The sequence below is a fragment of the Oratosquilla oratoria genome, chromosome 17 (genome assembly GCF_046742065.1).
Source record: "Oratosquilla oratoria isolate Oo_2021 chromosome 17, ASM4674206v1, whole genome shotgun sequence".
NCBI classification, from domain to species: domain Eukaryota; kingdom Metazoa; phylum Arthropoda; class Malacostraca; order Stomatopoda; family Squillidae; genus Oratosquilla; species Oratosquilla oratoria.
Window position 1 is genome coordinate 3,636,508 of NC_134793.1, and position 25,708 is coordinate 3,662,215.

At 39.8% G+C, this 25,708-nt stretch overlaps 1 protein-coding gene across 1 annotated transcript; it reads left to right on the plus strand.

Moving 5' to 3' along the window:
• The first annotated feature begins 22,862 nt into the window (after positions 1 to 22,862).
• LOC143034706 (uncharacterized) lies at positions 22,863 to 24,452 on the plus strand. The gene is made up of 3 exons (XM_076201074.1): positions 22,863 to 22,993; positions 23,513 to 23,581; positions 23,999 to 24,452. Exons 1-3 carry the CDS (start codon positions 22,863 to 22,865, stop codon positions 24,450 to 24,452), a joined length of 654 nt encoding a protein of 217 aa, XP_076057189.1.
• The last annotated feature ends 1,256 nt before the right edge of the window (positions 24,453 to 25,708 follow it).

The window sequence follows — 25,708 nt, forward strand, 5'->3', positions numbered from 1 at the left end:
ATAGACGCAAAGGGAATATGGAACCAAGAGATGAGTCATACAAACAAGACAAGTCGACTTTTGGAAAAAATAGAACTGAAGACTTACTGTAAGAAAGTTTATTGGTAATTGAAGAGAAGATAAAAGAAATAAGGGAAAAAACGTATATATTGGTCATAACAAATATGTCAGAAGTACAGTATATGGAAGAGCAAATGTATGTGACATAAATGAGAGATGTTGCATCGAAAAGATGGATATGAGGTGAAGTAACGGAACAAAGGAAGGATGATAAAGCATATAAAAAAGACGTAAAGCGATGTCTTATTGAGCATTGTAAAGAAAACAAATTCAATTGCTCTGCAGACCTGTTAACAACAATCTCAGATACAGGGAATGAATCAAAATGTTAAAAGTAGATTAAAAGATTTATGAAAGCTCAGCACGGTAAACAAAAGATTTGAGTCAGTATTGACAAATGAAAATGTGTTTGTTGAGTGAAATAAAGAGAATAGAAATAATCATCGAATATTTGGGAGCATACACCTGGGGGCGCATCGCTCATATAAGTAAATGTAAGAAAAGCAGCAGGGCCTGTAGGGATCTTATACTGATTAGTTAAAGAATATAAATGGAATAGCCTGGATAAAGAAAAAATCCAATCCGAAATACAAATAACCGTTATATTTGAATAATGCAGGCTCAGAAATACACATACAAATACATACATACATGCATACGCACGTACATATGAATACATACATACGTACATGCATTACAATAGTTGGGTTACAGGTTCTCTTTAAGGCAGATGTTATTAAATAGGCATTTACCTCTACATTTACGAGTTTTGCTTACATTTTCAGATTTTCTAATACTGGAACGTTGAATACGGTTGACTTGTATATTTGGCCAAACCTTAATATTTACTTCTACTTCTACTTTACTTGCAGAGCAATCGCCTAATAGTAAGACGTCTTTAAAGATACTTACTAAGTATTTCAGCGGCTTAGACCCATCGTTTTTCGCTCATATTTCCGAAATAACCATTCACATCAGTATGATATATTAGCTCAGCCTAATTCACACCCTGCCCTAATTTTTGAGGTCAGAGTGCATTCACAAGTGTATTTAATTACGGTGTTTACTCTTGATATTAAGTGTGTCGTAGCCGACACCCGTGAAGTAAATCGAACAGGTGAAGTCGTGACGTCATCACAAACTACCTCGTGTATCCCAACTTCACTTGTTTGATTTACTTCACGGGTGTCGGCTACGACACACTTAATATCAGGAGTAAACACCGAAATTAAATACACATGTGAATGAACTATAAAGTCAAAAATTAGGGAAGGGTGTCAAATATGCTGTGCTAATATACCATGATGAAGTGAATGATTATTTCGGAAATATGAGCGAAAAACGATGGGTCAAAGCCGCTGAAATATTTAGTAGTTACAAAAGAATACAAAATACATGGATAATAAGTACAAATAGTTGGCCCGGGTAGCCAATCAGTGGATAAGACCCGTAGCTCCGCCCACTCAATCAAACCGTGATCTAAGAATTTTGATGTAGGGTTGATGAAATGGCCTCGGTTTCGTTTGTTCTTTGTGGGATTTTGTTCTTTTACGTGAAGCTCTTCTAAGATGAGAAGGCCCTTAAAGTTGAATTCTTTCTGTAGACTAGAGAGCAAAAGTTATCACTACATCAAATTATAGGTCCTGCTTTAAATCTTAGCCAAAGTCAGTATTCGCCAAAACAAAGCCAAAATGTACGGTTTGGCCGTTTGTGGTCCAGCGCCGAGCGATGTTTTTTGGAAGAGAGGCGTTTAGTCACGTTCCTTTACGCCACGTTTAGTTAAGTTAGGTTAGGATAACTACTTCCAAATATCAACTGGAATATAAAAAAATTGGAGTACTGGTGAAAAAACATCAGATTTACCATACCAAAAGCGATATGAATCGACCATGGCGTATTATTTACGTACTAATGGCGACCTCGTCATCTTAATTCACCCAAAAGTCTTATTACACTTATCCAGTGACTCCATCGCTTCGGCTTTCTTGTATAGTAAATCTGGCAATTTTCCAGACACGATACACCCAATTCGCTAATTTCTTCGTTCCACTTGGATACTCGTACTTATCTTGGTTAGATTTCAGGAAGAAAATAGACAAGAACTGATTTACCAATAGTGTTTAACGAATGGAATAGACTTAGTACCCATATAGTGAGCGCTGAAGCTATTGGTTGTTTTAAGGGAAGATAAATTTATGGATGGGGATGATAGATGGTAATGGACATGGAACTGTTTTGCAGTCCAATCCATACTTATGTTCTTATGTTATCATCCTTTCTATTACCCACAAGCCCTCCCTGAGTTCGATAGTGCCCTGTCAGATGCACAGCACTTATTGAATCGTCGCTAAAGTCGAGAAGCTGTAAAAACAGGAGATGTAATTGAATACAATGGTACAAACCGTGACAAACATGATTTACATGCACACCGCCAAGTGTAATCATTTAAGGCCGCTTCACACTGGACAGATTTTTGCCAACCGTTGTGAGTTCGAAGGAGTAGAAAATGACTTCGATTACCATCTTCTGTTTTTCTAATATCCAAATGTCAAATTAGCTTTGTGTAATATACTGAGTTTACTCTCTCCTAATTTACTTTCTCAGTATATGACGAAAAGGTAATTGATATTTGGACATTCGAAAAGCAGAAGACAAAAACCGAAATCGTTTCTATTCAAATGAACTCACAACAGTTGGCGAGAATCAGCCCAGTGTGAAGCGGCCTTTAGTTACCAACTACGAACGAGGGAGGCGAGTGATTGGTGGCGTCATATACGAATTTGCCAAATAGAAACATGCTGCAAGCGCAATCTCAATATACATAAACAGATACATATACATGCACACATGCATACACAAAGTCATACGTACATACATACATACATACATACATACATACATACATACACACATACATACATAAATACAAACATACATACAAACATGCAAACATATATACATACCTACATACATATTGTACATACATGCATATATACAAACATACATACATCTATTCATCCATTCATCCATCCATCCATCCTTGCATAAACACATGCATACATAAATTCATACAAATACATACATACATACATACATACATACATACATACATACATACATGCATACATACATACAGACATACGTACATATATGTATAAATGCATGCATGCATACTTACTTGCTAATGGCAGTCTATCTGTAATCGACGACGGAAGTGCTCTGGTGAAATGTGATGACGTGAGTGAAGCTGGGTGGTTATGCTATGTTATTTGGTGCTGATGCCAACGGGGATGGCTGTGGGGCCCAATTAAAGACCCGCAAATCCTTCTCCACAGTTTGGGGACATCAGCTCTGAATCAGATGGATCAACTCTTTTGCTGATCTAATGTCTTTTTTCCCGTACTTGGTTGTAAGCAGACTCAAGATGTTTGTCCCTTTTGAGGACTTTGTCAGCCACAAGGACCGATCAGATGCGATGGTTTCAAATTCAGGCGATGCGATGTTACGCCTCTTGATTTTGGTTTTTGGCTGATCTTTATAGCGCTTTTCCTGAACCTCTGCATTGCGACGTGCACCAGGTAGCTTTCCGTAAAAAAAGACAGAATTAATTTAATAAAACAGTCGTCGATGAGCAAGTAATGTTGTGTGTACGGATCAAACGAAAATCCTAGGTCGAGCACAGATGGATGATAAAAGGGAAAGATGTCCAGTTGTGGGGTTATGTCGAGAAATATTTACACAGCGATGGACAGGCAATGGTGCAGAAACCGAACGATGGTCATTATGATTCAGGAGAAAACATGACTAAAGTAAATAAATTCCTATAAAACTAAACCTATCTGCCTATGAAAAGAAACAAATACTCGGTTTTACAAATGATATATCGAGAGATCATTTATGCGAAAGACGACTATCTTATTCGACAAGAAAGAAGACTCAGAGAGCCTGCAGGGAAGATGAGTTTAGCCTTCAAGAGCATTCCTCCGTTCTAAACTGAATAAACTCCCTAAGGGTGATCACGCATGGATTGCCTGCAGTACAGCAGAGGTACACAGCATCAGTCATTGCTCCTCCATACAACTAATATAAGCATGATAACAAATGATTTTGTATGTTCATGTATGACAAGTGAAAAAAGTAAGACACTTCCACAAATTTTATTAAAATAAATGCGTTAGAAAAAGAACCTCCCCCCCCAAAAAAAAAAAAAAAAAAAAAAATCTTGTCCCCAAAAAAAACTGACCGCGAGCAAATGGGCGTCCCCGCGGCAGGGTCCCTATATAAGCGAGCCCTCTTCGGCGATCTTCGTACAATAGCTCGCAACTCTCACTGGGCAACATGAAGGCTTTCGTAAGTGCAGACTCTTCATCTCACGTTCTTTAGGGTCCATACCTCAGCAGCATCACCACTCTAACAAACTCAGATGCTCTGTAATGGTTGAGACCAATATTCGTTTGGAGATGTTGGACTGTGATGACGAAGGAAATTCAGACAGAGATGAGACACACTTAATCTCCTGATGTTTCATCCTCTGAAGATATCCTTCGTGACAAAACATCGAGATTGTCAATAGTTCTGACTTTCCTTTCTCATTATTGTTTAGGAGAAAATATGACCAAAGTACATAGTTACAGAGGTTTTTATACAAAACTTTACTATATAGGAGAGCTCATTTTTGTGTTTTTAGGAAAACATGTGAAAACTTGCGGGTTGACCACTGCATTATGGTTATTATCTATATAATGTGATAATCTGTTCAGGAACCACTTAAGAATTGAGCATGTATTTTTCACGCGCTTTTTCTTGATTTCATGCCTTGCCTTTCGAGTATTAAATTTGGCGTACCCTTCCACGTTATTTGCACGTCTTCCTTTGCACTGCTTGACTAGATTAAAGTTACCAGGGTACTGCTTACTTAATCCAATCTGGATTTTCAGACAAGTTAGTTAACACAAAAACCTAATCGATACTCTCTTTTGGACCAGGCTTTACTCCTCTTGGTGGGCGCAGCCTGCGCAGCTCCTTCCATCTACACTCCCGAAGTGGCCGCTGCCAGGGCCGAGTTCAAGGCTGCTTACGCCGCTGCTGCTCTCGCAATCGAAAAGAATGTCCTTCCCGAAGTGGTTCATCCAGAAGCGGTGTATCAAGAGTACACTGAAGAGGTGGCCGCCGCCAGGGAGGAGTTCTTGGCCATCTACAATGCCGCCTACCTTGCTGCATCCGAAGCTATTGCCGAGGTGAAGGAGGCGGTAGCGGAAGTGCAAGTGCAAGAGGCCGTCGTCGAAGCTGAGGCTGAGACTCTCGCAGCAGCTGAAGAGCCCGTCGAAGTCGCTGCTAAAGCTACACCCGTTGAAGAGACCGTGGAGGTCGCTGCTAAAGAAGCTCCTCTCGAAGCACCACCCCCAAAAAAGAATTAACCTCTCACGTAAAACCTTGTTTTCGTCTCATCTTTGGGTTATTGGGTCTTTTGGGCGACACCAACGATAATCTATATGAGATGGTTTGGTGGGACAAACGTCGAGAAATTACATCAGTCCACCCGTCCTCAACGCCCATCAATATCAGCGCCACAGCCTGAAGATTTCGCCCTGATGTGCTGACACTCGGGTTGTGCATCTGTCCTATGATATCTCTTTCGGAGAAGTTCTACCATTTCTATATCATTTTTTTTTTATTAGACTCCTCCCTCCTCATATATATTTTTTCTCTTTATTTACTTATTTATTTGTTTATTTGTTTGTTTGCTTATATATTTATTTATTTATTTATATGTTTATTTATTTATTTTATTTATTTATTTATTTTACTCCTCTTATGTCATACTTGTACAATAGAGACGTGGGGACTAAACTCTTGTAAGACTGAATTTAATGTTAACTAGAAGGAAACCGTTGTTATAAGTTCTTAATAATATCTGTATCCAATCGGAAAAATAGACGCAAAGGTAAATGGAACCAAGAGATGAGTCATGCAAACAAGGACAGTCGAACTTTGGAAAAGATAGAACTGAAGATTCACTGTAAGAAAGGTTATATTATTGGTAATTGAAGAGAAGACAAAAGAAATAAAGAAAAAAAACGTAAATATTGGTCATAACAAATATGTCAGAAGTACAGTATGCGGGAGAGCAAACAAAAATGCAGATATTGGTTAGCAAAATGTATGTGACATAAAGGAGAGATGTTGCATCGAAAAGAGGGATATGAGGAGAAGCAACAGAAGAAAGGAAGAATGAAAAAGAACATAAAAAAGACGTAAGGCGATGTCTTGTTGAGCATTGTATAGAAAACAAATTCAATTGTTCTAGAGATATGTAAACAGTAATCTGAGATACAGGGAATGAATCACAATGTTAAAAGTAGATTAAAGATTGATGAAAACTCAGCACGATAAACAGAAGAATTGAGTCAGTATTGACAAATGAAAATGTGTTTGATGAGTGAAATGAAGAGAATAGAAATAATCATCGAATATTTGGGAGCATACACCTGGGGGCGCATCGCTCATATAAGTAAATGTAAGAAAAGCAGCAGGGCCTGTAGGGATCTTATACTGATTAGTTAAAGAATATAAATGGAATAGCCTGGATAAAGAAAAAACCCAATCCAAAGAACAAATAATCGCTATATTTGAATAATGCAGGCTGAGGAATACACATACAAATGCATACATACATGCATACGCATACATACATTTACCAAGGCTTTTTCCCCCTTACCAGGGGGTAGCCAAAAAGGACAAGGCACAAAAACAGTCCCACCCATTTCATCCCCGAAAACACTCCACACACCCCTCCACCCTCCCTCCCATCTGAGCAACTCCTAGATGACGGGTCATCTCTGCACCCTGTCCACTACCCTGGGTCAGAAGCAGTGACGCACGTACATATACATACATACATACATACGTACATGCATTACAATAGTTGGGTTACAGGTTCTCTTTAAGGCAGATGTTATCAAATAGGCATTTACCTCTACATTTACGAGTTTTGCTTACATTTTCAGATTTTCTAATACTGGAACGTTGAATACGGTTGACTTGTATATTTGGCCAAACCTTATCGGTATTAAATGTAAAGACAAGGTAATCTTAACTTCTACTTTACTTGCAGAGCATTCGCCCAATAGTAAGACGTTTTCAGGGAGATAATAAGTACGAATAGTTGGCCCGGTTGGCCAATCAGTGGACAAGATCCGTAGCTCCGCCAACTCTATCAAACCGTGATCTAAGAATTTTGATGTAGGGTTGATGAAATGGTCTGGGTTTCGTTTATTGTTTCTGGGATTTTGTTCTTTTACGTAAAGCCCTTTTAAGATGAGAAGGCCCTTAAAGTTGAATTCTTTCTGTAGACTAGAGAGCAAATGTTATCACCACATCAAAATATAGGTCCTACTTCAAGTCTTAGCCAAAGTCAGTACTCACCAAAACAGAGCCAAAAGGTACGGTTTGGCCGTTTCTGGCCCAGCGCCGAGCGATGGTTTTTGGAAGAAGAGAGACGTTTAGTCACGTTCCGTTACGCCACATTAAGCTAGTTAGGTTAGTTTAGGGTAACTATTTCCATATATTATCTGGAATAAAATGAATCGAGTTTTGGGAAAAACACCAGATTTACCATACCAGAAGCGATATGAATCGATCATGGCATATTGTTTATGTAGTGATGGCGATGTGGTCATGTTAATTCACTCACAAGTCTTATTACACTTATCCAGTGACTCCATCGCTTTGGCTTTATCTTGTATAGTACATCTGACAGTTGCCTTGACACGATACACCCAATTCGCCACCTTCGTTTCACTTGGATACTTATCTTGGTTAGATTTCAGGAAGAAAATAGGCAAGACCTGGTTTACCAATAGTGTTTAACAAATGGAATAGACTTAGTAACCATGTAGTGAGCGCTGAAACTATTGGTTGTTTGAAGAAAATATTAATTAACTTTATAAATGGTGATGACATTTGGTAAGGGACATGGAACTGTTTTGCAGTCCAATCCATACTTATGTTCTTATGTTATCATCCTTTCTATTACCCACAAGCCCTCCCTGAGTTCGATAGTGCCTCTCTGATGCACAGTACTTATTGAATCGTCGCTAAAGTCGAGAAGCTGTAAAAACAGGAAATGTAATTGAATACAATGGTACAAACCGTGACAAACATGATTGACATGCACACCGCCAAGTGTGATCATTAAAGGCCGCTTCACACTAAGACAATTCTTGCCAATCTTTGTGAGTTCGTTTGAGTAGAAATGACTTCGGTTACCATCTTCTGCTTTCCGAATATCCAAATATAAAATTATCTTTATGTAATATGCTGAGTTTACCCTCTCTTAGTTTTGCATTTACTTTCTCAGTATATGACGAAAATGTAATTTGATATTTGGACATTCGAAAAGCAGAAGACTGTAACCGAAATCTTTTCTATTCAAACGAACTCACAACGGTTGGCGAGAATCAGCCTAGTGTGATGCGGTCTTTAGTTATCAACCACGACCGAAGGAGCGAATAGTTCGTGGCGTCAAATACGAATTTGCCAAATCAAAACACGCTACAAGCGCAATCTCAATATATACAAACAGATACATATACATACACACATACATACGTACATACAAACATACATACATACATACATACATACATACATACACACATACATACATACATACATACATACATACATACATACATACATACATACATACATACATACATAAATACATACATACATACATACATACATACATACATACATACATACATACATACATACATACATACATACATAAATGCAAATATACATAAATACATACATACATACATACATACATATATACATACATATTGTACATACATGCATACATACAAACATACATACATATTGTACATACATGCATATATACAAACATAAATACTTACATATATTCATCCATCCATCCATCCATCCATCAATCCATCCATCCATACATAAACGCATACATTCATACATTCATACATACATACATACATACATACATACATACATACATACATACATACATACATACATACATACATACATACATACATACGTACATATATAAATGCATGCATGCATACTTACCTGCTAATGGCAGTCTGTCTGTAATCGACGACAGAAGTGCTCTGGTGAAATGTAATGACATGAGTGAAGCTGGGTGGTTATGCTATGCTTTTTGGTGCTGATGCCAACGGGGATGGCTGCGGGGCCGCAAATCCTTCTCCACAGTTTGGGGACATCAGCTCTGAATCAGATGGATCAACTCTTTTGCTGATCTAATGTCTTTTTTCCCGTACTTGGTTGTAAGCAGACTCAAGATGTTTGTCCCGTGTGAGGACTTTGTCAGCCACAAGGCGCGATCAGAAGCGATGGTTTCAAAATCAGTCGATGCGATGTTACGCCTCGTGACTGTGGTTTTTAGCTGATCTTTATAGCGCTTTTCCTGAACCCCTGCATTGCGACGTGGACTATGTAGTTTTCCGTTATAAAAGACAGAATTAATTTAATAAAACAGTCGTCGATGAGCAGGTAATGTTGTGTGTACGGATCAAACGAAAATTCTAGTTCGAGCACAGATGGATGATAAAAGGGAAAGATGTCCAGTTGTGGGGTTATGTCGAGAAATATTTACACAGCGATGGACAGGCAATGATACAAAAACCGTGTGATGGTCATTAAGGTTCAGGAGAAAATATGACCATAGTACATAAATTCCTATAAAACTAAATCTATCAGCCTACGAAAAGAAACAAATATTCAGTATTACAAATGGTATATCGAAAGATCATTAATGCGAAAGACGACCATCTTATTCGACAAGGAAGAAGACTCAGAGAGCCTGCAGGGAAGATGGGTTTAGCCTTGAAGAGCATTCCTCCGGTCTAAACTAAATAAACTCCCTAAGGGTGATCACGCATAGATTGTGTACACTACAGCAGAGGTACACAGTATCAGTCATTGCTCCTCCATACAACTAATATAAGCATGATAATAAATAATTTTGTATGTTCATATATGACAAGTGAAAAAAGTAAGACACTTCCACAAATTATATTAAAATAAATGCGTTAGAAAAAGAACCTTCCCCCCCAAAAAAAAAGAAAAAAATCTTGTTCCATAAATCAGCTGACCGCGAGCAAGTGGGCATCACCGCGGCAAGGTCATTATATAAGCGAGCCCTCTTCGGCGATCTTCGTACAATAGCTCGCAACTCTCACTGGGCAACATGAAGGCTTTCGTAAGTGCAGACTCTTCATCTCACGTTCTTTAGGGTCGTTACCTCAGCAGCATCACCAATCTAACAAACTCAGATGCTCTGTAATGGTTGAGACCAATATTCGTTTGGAGATGTTGGACTGTAATGACGAAGGAAATTCAGACAGAGATGAGACACACTTAATCTCCTGATGTTTCATCCTCTGAAGATATCCTTTGTGACGAAACGTCGAGATTGTCAATAGCTCTGACTTTCCTTTCTCATTATGGTTCAGGAGAAAATATGACCAAAGTACATAGTTACAGAGGTTTTTATACAAATCTTTGCTGTATACGAGAGCTCATTTTTGTGTTTTTAGGAAAACATGTGAAAACTTGCGGGTTGACTAGTGAATTATGGTTATTATTCATATAATGGTATAATCTGTTCAAGAGCCATTGAAGAATTGAGCATGTATTTTTCACGAGCTTTTTCTTGATCTGATGCCTTGCCTTTCGAGTATTAAATTTGGTATGTGGAAGGTTTCAATACGCTTTCAATTGCAAAACCCTTCCACGTTATTTGCACGTCTTTCCTTTGCATTGCTTGACTAGATTAAAGTTACCAGGCTACTGCTTACTTAATCCAATCTGGATTTTCAGACAAGTTAGTGAAGACAACCTAATCGATACTCTCTTTTGGACCAGGCATTACTCCTCTTGGTGGGCGCAGCCTGCGCAGCTCCTTCCATCTACACTCCCGAAGTGGCCGCGGCCAGGGCCGAGTTCGAGGCTGCTTACGCCGCAGCTGCTCTCGCAATCGAAAAGAATGTCCTTCCCGAAGTGGTTCATCCAGAAGCGGTGTATCAAGAGTACACTGAAGAGGTGGCCATCGCCAGGGAGGAGTTCTTGGCCATCTACAATGCCGCCTACCTTGCTGCATCCGAAGCTATTGCCGAGGTGAAGGAGGCGGCAGGGGAAGTGCAAGTGGAAGAGGTCGTCGTCGAAGCTGAGGCTGAGACTCTCGCGGCAGCTGAAGAACCCGTCGAAGTCGCTGCTGAAGCTGCACCCGTTGAAGAGACCGTGGAGGTCGCTGCTGAAGAAGCTCCTCTTGAAGCTCCTGAAGCAATGGAAGAGGTCGTGGAGGTTGCTGTTGAAACCGCTACTCTTGTGGCTCCCGAACCCGTCACCGACCCGAGGAGGTTGCTTTGGCCAAGAAGGAGTTCGCTGCCGCTTACGAAGCCGCCCTCGCTGCCATCGCCGCAAACGCTCTTCCCGCAGTCGTCCACCCCGAGGGCGCCCCTGCTCCCGTCGAGGATACTGCCGAAGTAGCCGACGCCAAGGCCAAGTTCGCTATTGCCTTCAAGGCTGCCGCTGACGCCGCCGAAGCTGCTGGTGACATCGATCTGGACGGATCTCTCTCTCGGTTCTCCGGATTCATCTCACCACTGCTCACCAACACCTACCCATTCGGCGCCTACGGCGTACATGGCCCTGTTCTCTACTCCGCTGGGAAAGTCGCCCACGTTGCCTCCCCACTCACCGTGAAGGGAACTCCTCTTCACTTCCCCTTCTCCTTCGCCCCCTCCTTCGCCTTCGTCAAGGCATAATTACCCTTATTTGTGCCTCCAAACAGTTACCAAATGCTGCGAGATTTTTGTACTATACTGTATATAGTCCACCACCCCCAAAAAAGAATTAACCTCTCACGTAAAACCTTGTTTTCTTCTCATCTTTGGGTTATTGGGTCTTTTGGGCGACACCAACCATAATCTATATGAGATGGTTTGGTGGGACAAACGTCGAGAAATTACATCACTCCACCCGTCCTCAACGCACATAAATATCAGCGCCACAGCCTGAAGATTTCGCCCTGATGTGCTGACACTCGGGTTGTGCATCTGTCCTATGATATCTCTTTCGGAGAAGTTCTACCATTTCTATATCACTTTTTTTTTCCAGACTCCTCCCTCCTCTTATATATTTCTTTTTTCTTTATGTACTTATTTATGTATCTATTTATTTATCTATTTGTTTATTATTTCAGTTTATCTATTTATTTATATATCTATTCATTTATCTATTTATTTATTTATTTAATTATTCATTAATTTTTATCTATTTATCTATTTATTTATCTATTTATTTATTTACCTATCTATTTATCTATTTATTTATTTATCTATCTATTTATTTATTTATCTGTTTATTTATTCATTTTAATTTTCTTATGTCATATTTACACAATAGAGACGGGAGGACGACACTCTTGTAAGACTGAATTTAATGCTAGCTAAATGAAACCGTTGTTATAAGTTTTTTATAACATCTGTAACTAATAGGAAAAATAGACGCAAAGGGAATATGGAAACAAGAGATGAGTCATGCAAACAAAGCAAGTTGACCTTTGGAAAAAATAGAACTGAAAACTTACGGTAAGAAAGTTTATTGGTAATTGAAGAGAAGACAAAAAAATGAAGAAAAAAACGTATATATTGGTCATAACAAATATGTCAAAAGGACAGTATATGGAAGAGCAAATGTATGTGAAATAAATGAGAGAAGTTGCATCGAAAAGATGGATATAAGGAGAAGTAACAGAACAAAGGAAGGATGATAAAGCATATAAAAAAGACGTAAAGCGATGTCTACTTGAGCATTGTAAAGTTTACAAATTCAATTGCTCTGCAGACCTGTTAACAACAATCTCAGATACAGGGAATGAATCAAAATGTTAAAAGTAGATTAAGATATTTATGAAAGCTCAGCACGGTAAACAGAAGATTTGAGTCAGTATTGACAAATGAAAATGTGTTTGATGAGTGAAATGAAGAGAATAGAACTAATCATCGAATGTTTGGGAGCATACACCTGGGGACGCATCGCTCATAAAAGCAAATGTAAGAAAAGCAGCAGGGTCTGTAGGGATCTTATTCTGATTGCTAAGGAATATAAATGGAATAGCCTGGATAAAGAAAAAACCCAATCCAAAGCACAAATAATCGCTATATTTGAATAATGCAGGCTGAGGAATACACATACAAATGCATACATACATGCATACGCACGTACATATGAATACATACATACGTACATGCATTACAATAGTTGGGTTACAGGTTCTCTTTAAGGCAGATGTTATTAAATTTGCATCTGCCTCTAGATTCACGAGTTTTGCTGACATTTTCAGATTTTCTAATACTGGAACGTTGAATACGGTTGACTTCTATATTTGGCCAAACCTTGATATTTACTACTTCTACTTTACTTGCAGAGCAATCGCCTAAAAAGATACTAAGTATTTCAGCGGCTTTGACCCATCGTTTTTTCGCTCATATTTCCGAAATAACCATTCACATCAGTAAGATATATTAGCACATCCTAATTCACACCCTGCCATAATTTTTGACGTTATAGTGCATTCACAAGTGTATTCAATTACGGCGTTTACTCTTGATATTAAGTGTGTCGTAGCCGACACCCGTGAAGTAAATCGAACAGGTGAAGTCGTGACGTCATCACAAACTACCTCGTGTATCCCTAATTCACTTGTTTGATCTACTTCACGGGTGTCAGCTACGACACACTTAATATCAAGAGTAAACACCGTAATTAAATACACTTGTGAATGCACTATAACCTCAAACATTAGGGAAGGGTGTCAATTAGGCTGTGCTAATATACCATGCTGATGTTAATGGTTATTTCGGAAATATGAGCGAAAAACGATGGGTCAAAGCCTCTGAAATACTTAGTAGTTACAAAAGAATACAAAATACATGGATAATAAGTACGAATATTTGGCCCGGATAGCCAATCAGTGGACAAGACCCGTAGCTCCGCCCATTCAATCAAACCGTGATCTAAGAATTTTGATGTAGGGTTGATGAAATGGCCTCGGTTTCGTTTATTCTTTGTGGGATTTTGTTCTTTTACGTGAAGCTCTTCTAAGATGAGAAGGCCCTTAAGGTTGAATTCTTTCAGAAGACTAGAGAGCAAAAGTTATCACCACATCAAAATTTAGGTCCTGCTTTAAATCTTAGCCAAAGTCAGCACTCGCCAAAACAAAGCCAAAAGGTACGGTTTGGCGGTTTCTGGCCCAGCGCCGAGCGATGTCTTTTGGAAGAGAGGCGTTTAGTCGCGTTCCTTTACGCCACGTTAAGTTAGGTTAGATTAGGATAACTACTTCCAAATATTAACTGGAAGAAAAAGAATCGAGTTCTGGTGAAAAAACATCAGATTTACCATACCAAAAGCGATATGAATCGACCATGGCGTATTGTTTACGTACTAATGGCGACGTCGTCATCTTAATTCAACCACAAGTCTTATTACACTTATCCAGTGACTCCATCGCTTCGGCTTTCTTGTATAGTAAATCTGGCAGTTTTCCAGACACGATACACCCGATTCGCCAATTTCTTCGTTCCACTTGGATACTTATCTTGGTTACATTTAAGATAAAAATAGGCAAGACCATGAGTGCTTAACGAATGGAATAGACTTAGTAACCATGTAGTGAGCTCTGAAACTATTGGTTGTTTTAAGAAAATATTAATTAACTTTATGAATGGGGATGACAGGTGGTAAGGGACATGGAACTCTCTTGCAGTCCATTTCATACTTATGCTCTTATGTTATCATCCTTTCTACTACCCACAAGCCCTCCCTGAGTTCGATAGTGCCCTGTCAGATGCACAGCACTCATTGAATCATCGCTAAATTCGAGAAACTGTAAAAACAGGAGATGTAATTGAATACAATGGTACAAACCGTGCCAAACATGATTGACATGCGCACCGCCAAGTGTGATCATTTAAGGCCGCTTCACACTAAGATAATTCTCACCAACCTTTGTGAGTTCGTATGAGTAGAAAATGACTTCGATTACCATCTTCTGTTTTTCTAATATCCAAATGTCAAATTAGCTTTGTGTAGTATACTGAGTTTACCCTCTCCTAATTTACTTTCTCAGTATATGACGAAAAGGTAATTGATATTTGGACATTCGAAAAGCAGAAGACAATAACCGAAATCGTTTCTATTGAAACGAACTCACAACAGTTAGCGAGAATCAGCCCAGTGTGAAGCGGCCTTTAGTTACCAACTACGAACGAGGGAGGCGAGTGATTGGTGGCGTCATATACGAATTTGCCAAATAGAAACATGCTGCAAGCGCAATCTCAATATACATAAACAAATACATATACATGCACACATGCATACACACATGCATACATACATACATACATACATAAATGCAAATATACATAAATACATACATACATACATACATACATACATATTGTACATACATGCATACATACAAACATACATACATATATTCATCCATCCATCCATACATAAACGCATACATTCATACATTCATACATACATACATACATACAAACATACATACATACATACATACATACATACATACATACATGCATACATACATACATACATACATACATACATACATACATACATACATACATACATACGTACATACATATATAAATGCATGCATGCATACCTACTTGCTAATGGCAGTCTGTCTGTAATCGACGACAGAAGTGCTATGGTGAAATGTGATGACGTGAGTGAAGCTGGGTGGCGATGCTATGTTATTTGGTACTGATGCCAAAGGGGATGGCTGTGGGGCCCAATTAAAGACCCGCAAATCCTTCTCCACAGTTCGGGTACGTCAGCTCTGAATCAGGTGGATAAACTCTGTTGCTGAGCTAATGTTATTTTTCCCGTACTTGGTTGTAAGCAGACTCAAGATGTTTGTCCCTTTTGAGGACTTTGTCAGCCACAAGGACCGATCAGATGCGATGGTTCCAAATTCAGGCGATGCGATGTTACGCCTCTTGATTGTGGTTTTTGGCTGATCTTTATAGCGCTTTTCCTGAACCTCTGCATTGCGACGTGCACCAGGTAGTTTTCCGTAAAAAAAGACAGAATTAATTTAATAAAACAGACGTTGATGAGCAAGTAATGTTGTGTGTACGGATCAAACGAAAATCCTAGGTCGAGCACAGATGGATGATAAAAGGGAAAGATGTCCAGTTGTGGGGTTATGTCGAGAAACATTTACATAGCAATGGACAGGCAATGGTGCAGAAACCGTACGATGGTCATTATGATTCAGGAGAAAACATGACTAAAGTAAATAAATTCCTATAAAACTAAACCTATCTGCCTATGAAAAGAAACAAATACTCGGTTTTACAAATGATATATCGAGAGATCATTTATGCGAAAGACGACTATCTTATTCGACAAGGAAGAAGACCCAGAGAGCCGGCAGGGAAGATGGGTTTAGCCTTGAAGAGCATTCCTCCGTTCTAAACTGAATAAACTCCCTAAGGGTGATCACGCATGGATTGCCTGCAGTACAGCAGAGGTACACAGCATCAGTCATTGCTCCTCCATACAACTAATTTAAGCATGATAACAAATAATTTTCTATGTTCATGTATGACAAGTGAAAAAATGAAGACATTTCCATATTAGAATAAATGCGTTAGTAAAGGACCTTCCCCTCCAAAAAAAAAAAAAAAAAAAAAAAAAAAAAAAAATCTTGTCCCGAAAATCAGCTGACCGCGAGCAAGTGGGCGTCACCGCGGCAGGGTCACTATATAAGCGAGGCGTCTTCGGTGATCTTCGTACAATAGCTCGCAACTCTCACTGGGCAACATGAAGGCTCTCGTAAGTGCAGACTCTTCATCTCACGTTCTTAGGTTCCTTACCTCAGCAGCATCACCCATCTAACAAACTCAGTTGCTCTGTACAAGAGTAATGGTTGAGACCAATATTCGTTTGGAGATGTTGGACTCTGATGACGAAGGAAATTCAGATAGAGATGAGAACCACTTAATATCATGATGTTTCGTCCACTGAAGATATCCTTCGTGACAAAACATCGAGATTGTCAATAGTTCTGACTTTCCTTTCTCATTATTGTTTAGGAGAAAATATGACCAAAGTACATAGTTACAGAGGTTTTTATACAAAACTTTACTATATAGGAGAGCTCATTTTTGTGTTTTTAGGAAAACATGTGAAAACTTGCGGGTTGACTAGTGAATTATGGTTATTATTCATATAATGTTATAATCTGTTCAGGAACCACTTAAGAATTGAGCATGTATTTTTCACGCGCTTTTTCTTGATTTCATGCCTTGCCTTTCGAGTATTAAATTTGGTATGTGGAAGGTTTCAATACGCTTTCAATTGCAAAACCCTCCACGTTATTTGCACGTCTTCCATTGCAATGCTTGACTAGATTAAAGTTACCAGGGTACTGCTTACTTAATCCAATCTGGATTTTCAGACAAGTTAGTTAACACAAAAACCTAATCGATACTCTCTTTTGGACCAGGCTTTACTCCTCTTGGTGGGCGCAGCCTGCGCAGCTCCTTCCATCTACACTCCCGAAGTGGCCGCTGCCAGGGCCGAGTTCAAGGCTGCTTACGCCGCTGCTGCTCTCGCAATCGAAAAGAATGTCCTTCCCGAAGTGGTTCATCCAGAAGCGGTGTATCAAGAGTACACTGAAGAGGTGGCCACCGCCAGGGAGGAGTTCTTGGCCATCTACAATGCCGCCTACCTTGCTGCCTCCGAAGCTATTGCCGAGGTGAAGGAAGCGGCAGCGGAAGTGCAAGTGGAAGAGGCCGTCGTCGAAGCTGAGGCTGAGACTCTCGCGGCAGCTGAAGAGCCCGTCGAAGTCACTGCTGAAGCTACACCCGTTGAAGAGACCGTGGAGGTTGCTGCTGAAGAAGCTCCTCTCGAAGCTCTTGAAGCAGTAGAAGAGGTCGTGGAGGTTGCTGTTGAAACCGCTACTCTTGTGGCTCCCGAAACCGTCACCGACCCGAGGAGGTTGCTTTGGCCAAGAAGGAGTTCGCTGCCGCTTACGAAGCCGCCCTCGCTGCCAAACACTCTTCCCGAAGTCGTCCACCCCGAGGGCGCCCCTGCTCCCGTCGAGGATACTGCCGAGGTAGCCGACACCAAGGCCAAGTTCGCTATTGCCTTCAAGGCTGCCGCCGACGCCGCCGAAGCTGCTGGTGACATCGATCTGGACGGATCTCTCTCTCGGTTCTCCGGATTCATCTCGCCACTGCTCACCAACACCTACCCATTCGGCGCCTACGGCGTACATGGCCCTGTTCTCTACTCCGCTGGAAAAGTCGCCCACGTTGCCTCCTCCCTCACCGTGAAGGGAACTCCTCTTCACTTCCCCTTCTCCTTCGCCCCCTCCTTCGCCTTCGTCAAGGCATAATTACCCTTATTTGTGCCTCCAGACTGTTACCAAATGCTGCGAGATTTTTGTACTGTATATAGTCCACCACCCCCAAAAAAGAATTAACCTCTCACGTAAAACCTTGTTTTCTTCTCATCTTTGGGTTTTTGGGTGTTTTGGGTGACACCAATGATAATCTCCTACATGAGATAGTTTGGTGGGACAAACGTCGAGAGAACACATCACACCACCCGTCCTCAACGCTCATCAATATCAGCGCCACAGCCTGAAGATTCCGCCCTGATGTGCTGACACTCGGGTTGTGCATCTGTCTCTTTCGGAGAACTTCTACCATTTCTATATCACTTTTTTTTTTATCAGACTCCTCCCTCCTCTTATATATTTTTTTTCTCTTTATTTACTTATTTATTTATTTACTTTTTGTTTGTTTATTTTATTTTATTTATTTATCTATCTATTTATTTATTTATTTATTTTACTCCTCTTATGTCATACTTGCACAATAGAGACGTGGGGACGAAACTCTTGTAAGACTGAATTTAATGCCAGCTAAATGAAACCGCTGTTATAAGTTCTTTATAATATCTGTAACTATTAGAAAAAATAGTCGCAAAGTAATATGGAACCAAGAGATGAGTCATGCAAACAAGATAGGTCGAACTTTGGAAAAAATGGAACTGAAGACTTACTGTAAGAAAGTTTATTGGTAATTGAAGACAAAAGAAATGAAGAAAAAACGTAAATATTGGTTATAACGAATAAGTACAGTATGTGGAAGAGCAAAGAAAAATAAAAGTATTAGTTAGCAGAATGTATGTGACATAAATGAGAGATGTTGCATCGAAAAGAGGGATATGAGGAGAAGCAACAGAACAAAGGAAGGATGAAAAAGAATATAAAAAAGACGTAAAGGGATGTCTTGTTAAGCATTTTAAAGAAAACAAATTCAATTGTTCTACAGATTTATCGAAAACCATCTGAGATACAGGGAATGAATCACAATGTTTTGTAGATTAAAATATTCATGAAAGCTCAGCACGGCAAACAGAAGGTCTGAGTCGGTACTGACAAAGGAAAATGTGTTTGAGGAGTGAAATGAAGAGAACAAAAATAATCATCGAGGATTTGGGAGCATACACCTGGGGGCGCTTTGCCTCACTCACACGTCCTCACCAATTGTATTACAAAGGATTACAAAGGCGGAGCATGCCGACAGGAGACCTTTAGGTCCATATCTAGGTGGGATGCCAGAAAAAAAAATCATAATGATAATGAATTAATAAATAAAAACTATAATAATGTAAATAACAAATAAAAGACTTGATAGTGGAATTACAAGAAATTTATTAAATATCCTTAAACTAAATGTAAGAAAACAGCATAGCCTGTTGGGATCTTATACTGATTACTTAAAGAATATAAATGGAATAGCCAGGATAAAGAACAAATCCAATCCAAAGCACAAATAAACGTTATATTTGAATAATGAAGGTTCAGAAATACATATAAGTGCATACATACATGCATACTCACGTACATGTAAATATATGCATAATTACATGCATCACACTAGTTGGATTACAGGTTCTCTTTAAGACAGATGTTAATAAATTTGCATTTGCCTCTACATTCACGAGTTTTGCTGACATTTTCAAATTTTCTTATATTGGAGCGTTGAATACGGTTAACTTATATATTTGGCCAAACCTTATTGATTATAGAACTGATTTCCCAATAGAACGTAAAACGAATGGAATAGAGTATTTAACGAATGGAATAGACTTAGTAACCATGTAGCGAGCGCTGAAACCATTGGTTGTTTTAAGAAAATATTAGATAACTTTACGAATTGTGATGACAGGTGTTAAAGGTCATGCAGTCAATTTCATACTTGTGTTCTTATGTTATAATCCCTGAGGTCGATAGCGCCATGCCAGATGCACAGCACTCACTGAATCGCCGCTAGAGTCGAGAAATTGTAGAAAATGGAGACGAAATTCAACACAATGGTACAAACGATGCCAAACATGGCGGAAGGTCTACCGAAGGTTGACATGCGCACCGCCAAGTGCCATCATAGGCCTCTTCACGCTGGGCCGGTTCTCGCCAACCTTTGTGAGTTTGTTTGAGTAGAAATGACTTCGGTTACCATCTTCTACTTTTCGAATATCCAAATGTCGAATGAGCTTTGCGTAATATACTGAATTTACCCTCTCTTGGTTTCGTGTTCACTTTCTCAGTATATGACGAAAAGGTAATTCGATATTTGGACATTCGAAATCAGAAGACTCGAACCGAAATCGTTTCTATTCAAACAAACTAACAACAGTTAACGAGAATCAGCCCAGTGTGAAGCGGCCTTTAGTTACCAACCACGAACGAGGGAATCGAATGGTTTGTGGCGTCATATACGAACTTGCCAAATCGAAACACGCTACAAGCGCAATCTCAGTATCTATAAACACATACATACATACACCATACATATATACATACATACATGCATACATACATACATACATACATACATACATACATACATACATACATACATACATACATACATACATACATACATACATACATACATACATACATACATACATACATACATACATACATACATACATACATACATACATACATACATACATACATACATACATACGTACATACATACATACATACATACATACATACATACATACATACATACATACATACATACATACATACATACATACATACGTGCATACACATAAATGCATGCATGCGTGTTTACTTGCTAATGACGGTCTGTCTGTAATCGACGACAGGATTACTCTGGTGAAATGTGAAGGCGTGAGTGAAAATGGGTGGTGATGCTGAGGTCTCTGGTGCTGATACCAACAGGGATGACTGTGGGGCCCAATTCATGACCCACATATTCTTCCACACTTCGGGCACTTCAGCTCTGAATCAGGTGGATAAACTCTGTTGCTGAAGTAATGTCTTTCTTCCCACCTCTCGTCCCATACTTGGTTGCAAGCAGACTCAAGATGTTTGTCCCTTGTGAGGACTTTGTCAGCCACAAGGCACGATCAGAAGTGATGACTTCAAAATCAGTTGGTGCAACGTTACGCCTCTTGATTGTGGTTTTTAGCTGGTTTTTATAGCGCTTTTCCTGAACCCCTGCATTGCGATGAGCATTAGGTAGTTTCCCGTAAAAACAAGACAAAATTAACACAATGAAACAGTCGTCGATGGGTAAGTAATATTGTGTGTATAGATCAAACAAAAATCCTTGGTCGAGCACAGATGGATGAAAAAAGAGAAAGATGTTAAGGGGGTTGTGTCGAGAAATATTTACACCGAAGGATACTACAAAGGAAAGTTTAATGAATGCAAGAAGCGATGGACGGACAATGACAGAGAGACTGTGTGATAATCAATTTGAGTCGACAAAAGGTTCAAAATAAAAAAAAAGTGAATAAATTTTACTTTCTGAACTGCTTAAAGTACGAGAAATGTATAGGCGTGTCTACGTTTCTACTGATAACAAGTTCTTAATGACATAAATAACTTCTCATAAACTGAGATAGAGTGAGTATTGCACCAAAAGTATGAATCATATTGTCATTATTTTTGTTCTGCAATGTCATTCAGAGGTAGATGAAGAGAAAACAAGTAGATTACAGATGAAACACTGAGTGAATTTCAATATGGAAAGCCAAGCAATTTAGTTTACAGGTGAGGTTAAAGGAACTTATCTTTCAATAACAATTAATAGCAGAGAAGTGAACTTCAAAACAAACAACAATGATGATATAGTATCATCAACGAAAAAATCCTATAAAATTAAATCTATCAGACTACGAAGCGAAACAAATATTCAGTTTTATAAAATCTAATCTTCTGAAAAGGACATATCATGTTCGTCAAGGAAGAAGATTCGAAGAGCCTCGGGGGAAGATGGGTTTAGCCTTGAAGAGCATTCCTCCGGTCTAAACTGAATAAACTCCCTAAGGGTGATCACGCATAGATTGCCTGCAGTACAGCAGAGGTACACAGCATCATTCATTGCTCCTTCCATGATAACAAATAATTTTGTATGTTCATGCATGACAAGTGAAAAAATGAAGATACTTCCACAAATTGTATTAAAATAAATGCGTTAGTAAAGGACCTTTCCCTCCCCCCCCCAAAAAAAAAAAAAAAAAATCTTGTCCCGAAAATCAGCTGACAGCGAACAAGTGGGCGTCACCGCGGCAGGGTCACTATATAAGCGAGGCGTCTTCGGCGATCTTCGTACAATAGCTCGCAACTCCCACTGGGCAACATGAAGGCTTTCGTAAGTGCAGACTCTTCATCCTACGTTCTTAGGGTCCTTACCTCAGCAGCATCACCCATCTATCAAACTCAGTTGCCCTATACAAGAGAAATGGTTGTGACCAATATTCGTTTGGAGATGTTGGACTGTGATGACGAAGGAAATTCAGACAGAGATGAGAACCACTTAATCTCCTGATGTTTCGTCCTCTGAATATATCCTTCGTGACGAAACGTCAAGATTGTCAATAGCTCTGACTTTCCTTTCTCATTACGGTTCAGGAGAAAATATCACCAAAGTGCATACTTACAGAAGTTTTTATACAAAGCTTTGCTGTATACGAGAGGTAATTTTTGTGTTTTTAGGAAAACATGTGGAAACTTGCGGGTTGACTAGTGAATTATGGTTATTATTTATATAATGTGACAATCTGTTCAAGGGTCATTTAAGAATTGAGCATGTATGTTTCACGCGCTCTTCCTTGATTTGATGCCTTGCCTTTTGAGTATTGAATTTGGCATGTGGAAGGTTATACGTGTCCAATTGCAAAACCCTTCCACGTTATTTGAACGTCTTGCATTGCATTGCTTGACTAGATTAAAGTTACCAGGCTACTGCTTACTTAATCAAAGTCTGGATTTTCAGGCAAATTAATTAAGACAAAAACCTAATCGATATTCTCTTTTGGACCAGGTATTACTCCTCTTGGTGGGCGCAGCCTGCGCAGCTCCTTCCATCTACACTCCCGAAGTGGCCGCTGCCAGGGCCGAGTTCGAGGCTGCTTACGCCGCAGCTGCTCTCGCAATCGAACAGAATGTCCTTCCCGAAGTGGTTCATCCAGAAGCGGTGTATCAAGAGTACACTGAAGAGGTGGCCATCGCCAGGGAGGAGTTCTTGGCCATCTACAATGCCGCCTACCTTGCTGCCTCCGAAGCTATTGCCGAGGTGAAGGAAGCGGCAGCGGAAGTGCAAGTGGAAGAGGCCGTCGTCGAAGCTGAGGCTGAGACTCTCGGGGCAGCTGATGAAGAGCCCGTCGAAGTCGCTGCTGAAGCTGCACCCGTTGAGGAGGTCGTGGAGGTCGCTGCTGAAGAAGCTCCTCTCGAAGCTCCTGAAGCAGTAGAAGAGGTCGTGGAGGTTGCTGTTGAAGCTGCTCCTCTTGTGGCTCCCGAACCCGTCACCGACACCGAGGAGGTTGCTTTGGCCAAGAAGGAATTTGCTGCCGCTTACGAAGCCGCCCTCGCTGCCATCGCCGCAAACGCTCTTCCCGAAGTCGTCCACCCCGAGGGCGCCCCTGCTCCCGTCGAGGATACTGCCGAGGTAGCCGACGCCAAGGCCAAGTTCGCTATTGCCTTCAAGGCTGCCGCCGACGCCGCCGAAGCTGCTGGTGACATCGATCTGGACGGATCTCTCTCTCGGTTCTCCGGATTCATCTCGCCACTGCTCACCAACACCTACCCATTCGGCGCCTACGGCGTACATGGCCCTGTTCTCTACTCCGCTGGAAAAGTCGCCCACGTTGCCTCCCCCCTCACCGTCAAGGGAACTCCTCTTCACTTCCCCTTCTCCTTCGCCCCCTCCTTCGCCATCGTCAAGGCATAATTGCCCTTATTTGTGCCTCCAGACAGTTACCAAACGCTGCGAGATTTTTGTACTGTATATAGTTCCCCCCCAAAAAAATAACCTCTCACATAAAACATTGTTTCCTTCTCATCTTTAGTTTTTTGATCTTCGGACTCAACTACGATAGTCGCTGGCATGAGTTAGTTTGGTGGGACGAACGTTGAGAGAAGTCATCACACCACCAATCCTCACTGTCCTGATGGGTTGACACACGGGTTGCGTACTGTATTTGTCCTAAGATATCTCTTTTGGAGAACTTCTAACTTTTCTACATCAGTTTTTTTTTTTTTTCATCAATAGGTAACTTTCCGTCACCGAACCCCCCTCTATTTATTTCTTTATTTATTCATCTATTTATTTCTTTATTTATTCATCTATTTATTTATTTATTACTCTTTTTAATGTCATACTTGCACAATAGAGACGTGGGGACGACATTCTTGTAAGGCTGAATTTAATGCCAGCTGAAAGAAGCCGTTGTTATAAGTTCTTTGTAATATGTGTAACCCATAGGAAAAATAGGCGCAAAGGAATATAGAACCAAGAGATGAGTCATGAAAACAAGGGAAGTAGAACTTTGGAAAAAAAAATAAGGCTGAAGACTTACTGTAAGAAAGTTTATTGGTAATTGAAGAGAAGACAAAAGAAACGAAGAAAAAATGTAAATATTGGTTATAACAAATATGTCAGAAGTACAGTATGTGGGAGAGCAAACAAAAATGAATATAATAGCAGAATGTATGTGACATAAATGAGAGATGTCGCATCGAAAAGATGGATATGAGGAAAAGCTTCAGAACAAAGGGAGGATGAAAAAGAATATAAAAAGACGTAAAGCGATGTCTTGTTAAGCATTGTAAAGAACATAAATTCAATTGTTCTACAGCTTTGTGAACAACAATCTTAGATACAGGGAATGAATCATAATGTTCAAAGTAGATTAAAAGATTTATGAAAGCTCAGCACGGCAAACAGGAGGTTTGAGTCGGTATTGACAAAAGAAAATGTGTTTGAGGAGTGAATATTGGAGAAAGTGTGAGAAATTTACCAACTATTCTAACACTAAATGTAAGAAAAGCAGCGAGCCTGTAGGAATCTTATACTGTTACTCAAAGAATACAAATAAAGCGATTTGTCAAATAGCCTGGATAAAGAAACACACCAATCCATATTACAAATGAAGTTGTGTTTGAATAATGTATGTATATATATATATATATATATATATATATATA

Bases quoted from the DNA above. Each gene is read 5' to 3' on its own strand.
- LOC143034706 (XM_076201074.1), top strand. From the start codon at position 22,863: ATGAAGGCTTTCGTAAGTGCAGACTCTTCATCCTACGTTCTTAGGGTC. The intron at 22,994-23,512 runs GTTGGACTGTGA...AAATTAATTAAG, and splicing joins ACCAATATTCGTTTGGAGAT to ACAAAAACCTAATCGATATT. The intron at 23,582-23,998 runs TCCTTCCATCTA...GGTTGCTGTTGA, and splicing joins GTGGGCGCAGCCTGCGCAGC to AGCTGCTCCTCTTGTGGCTC.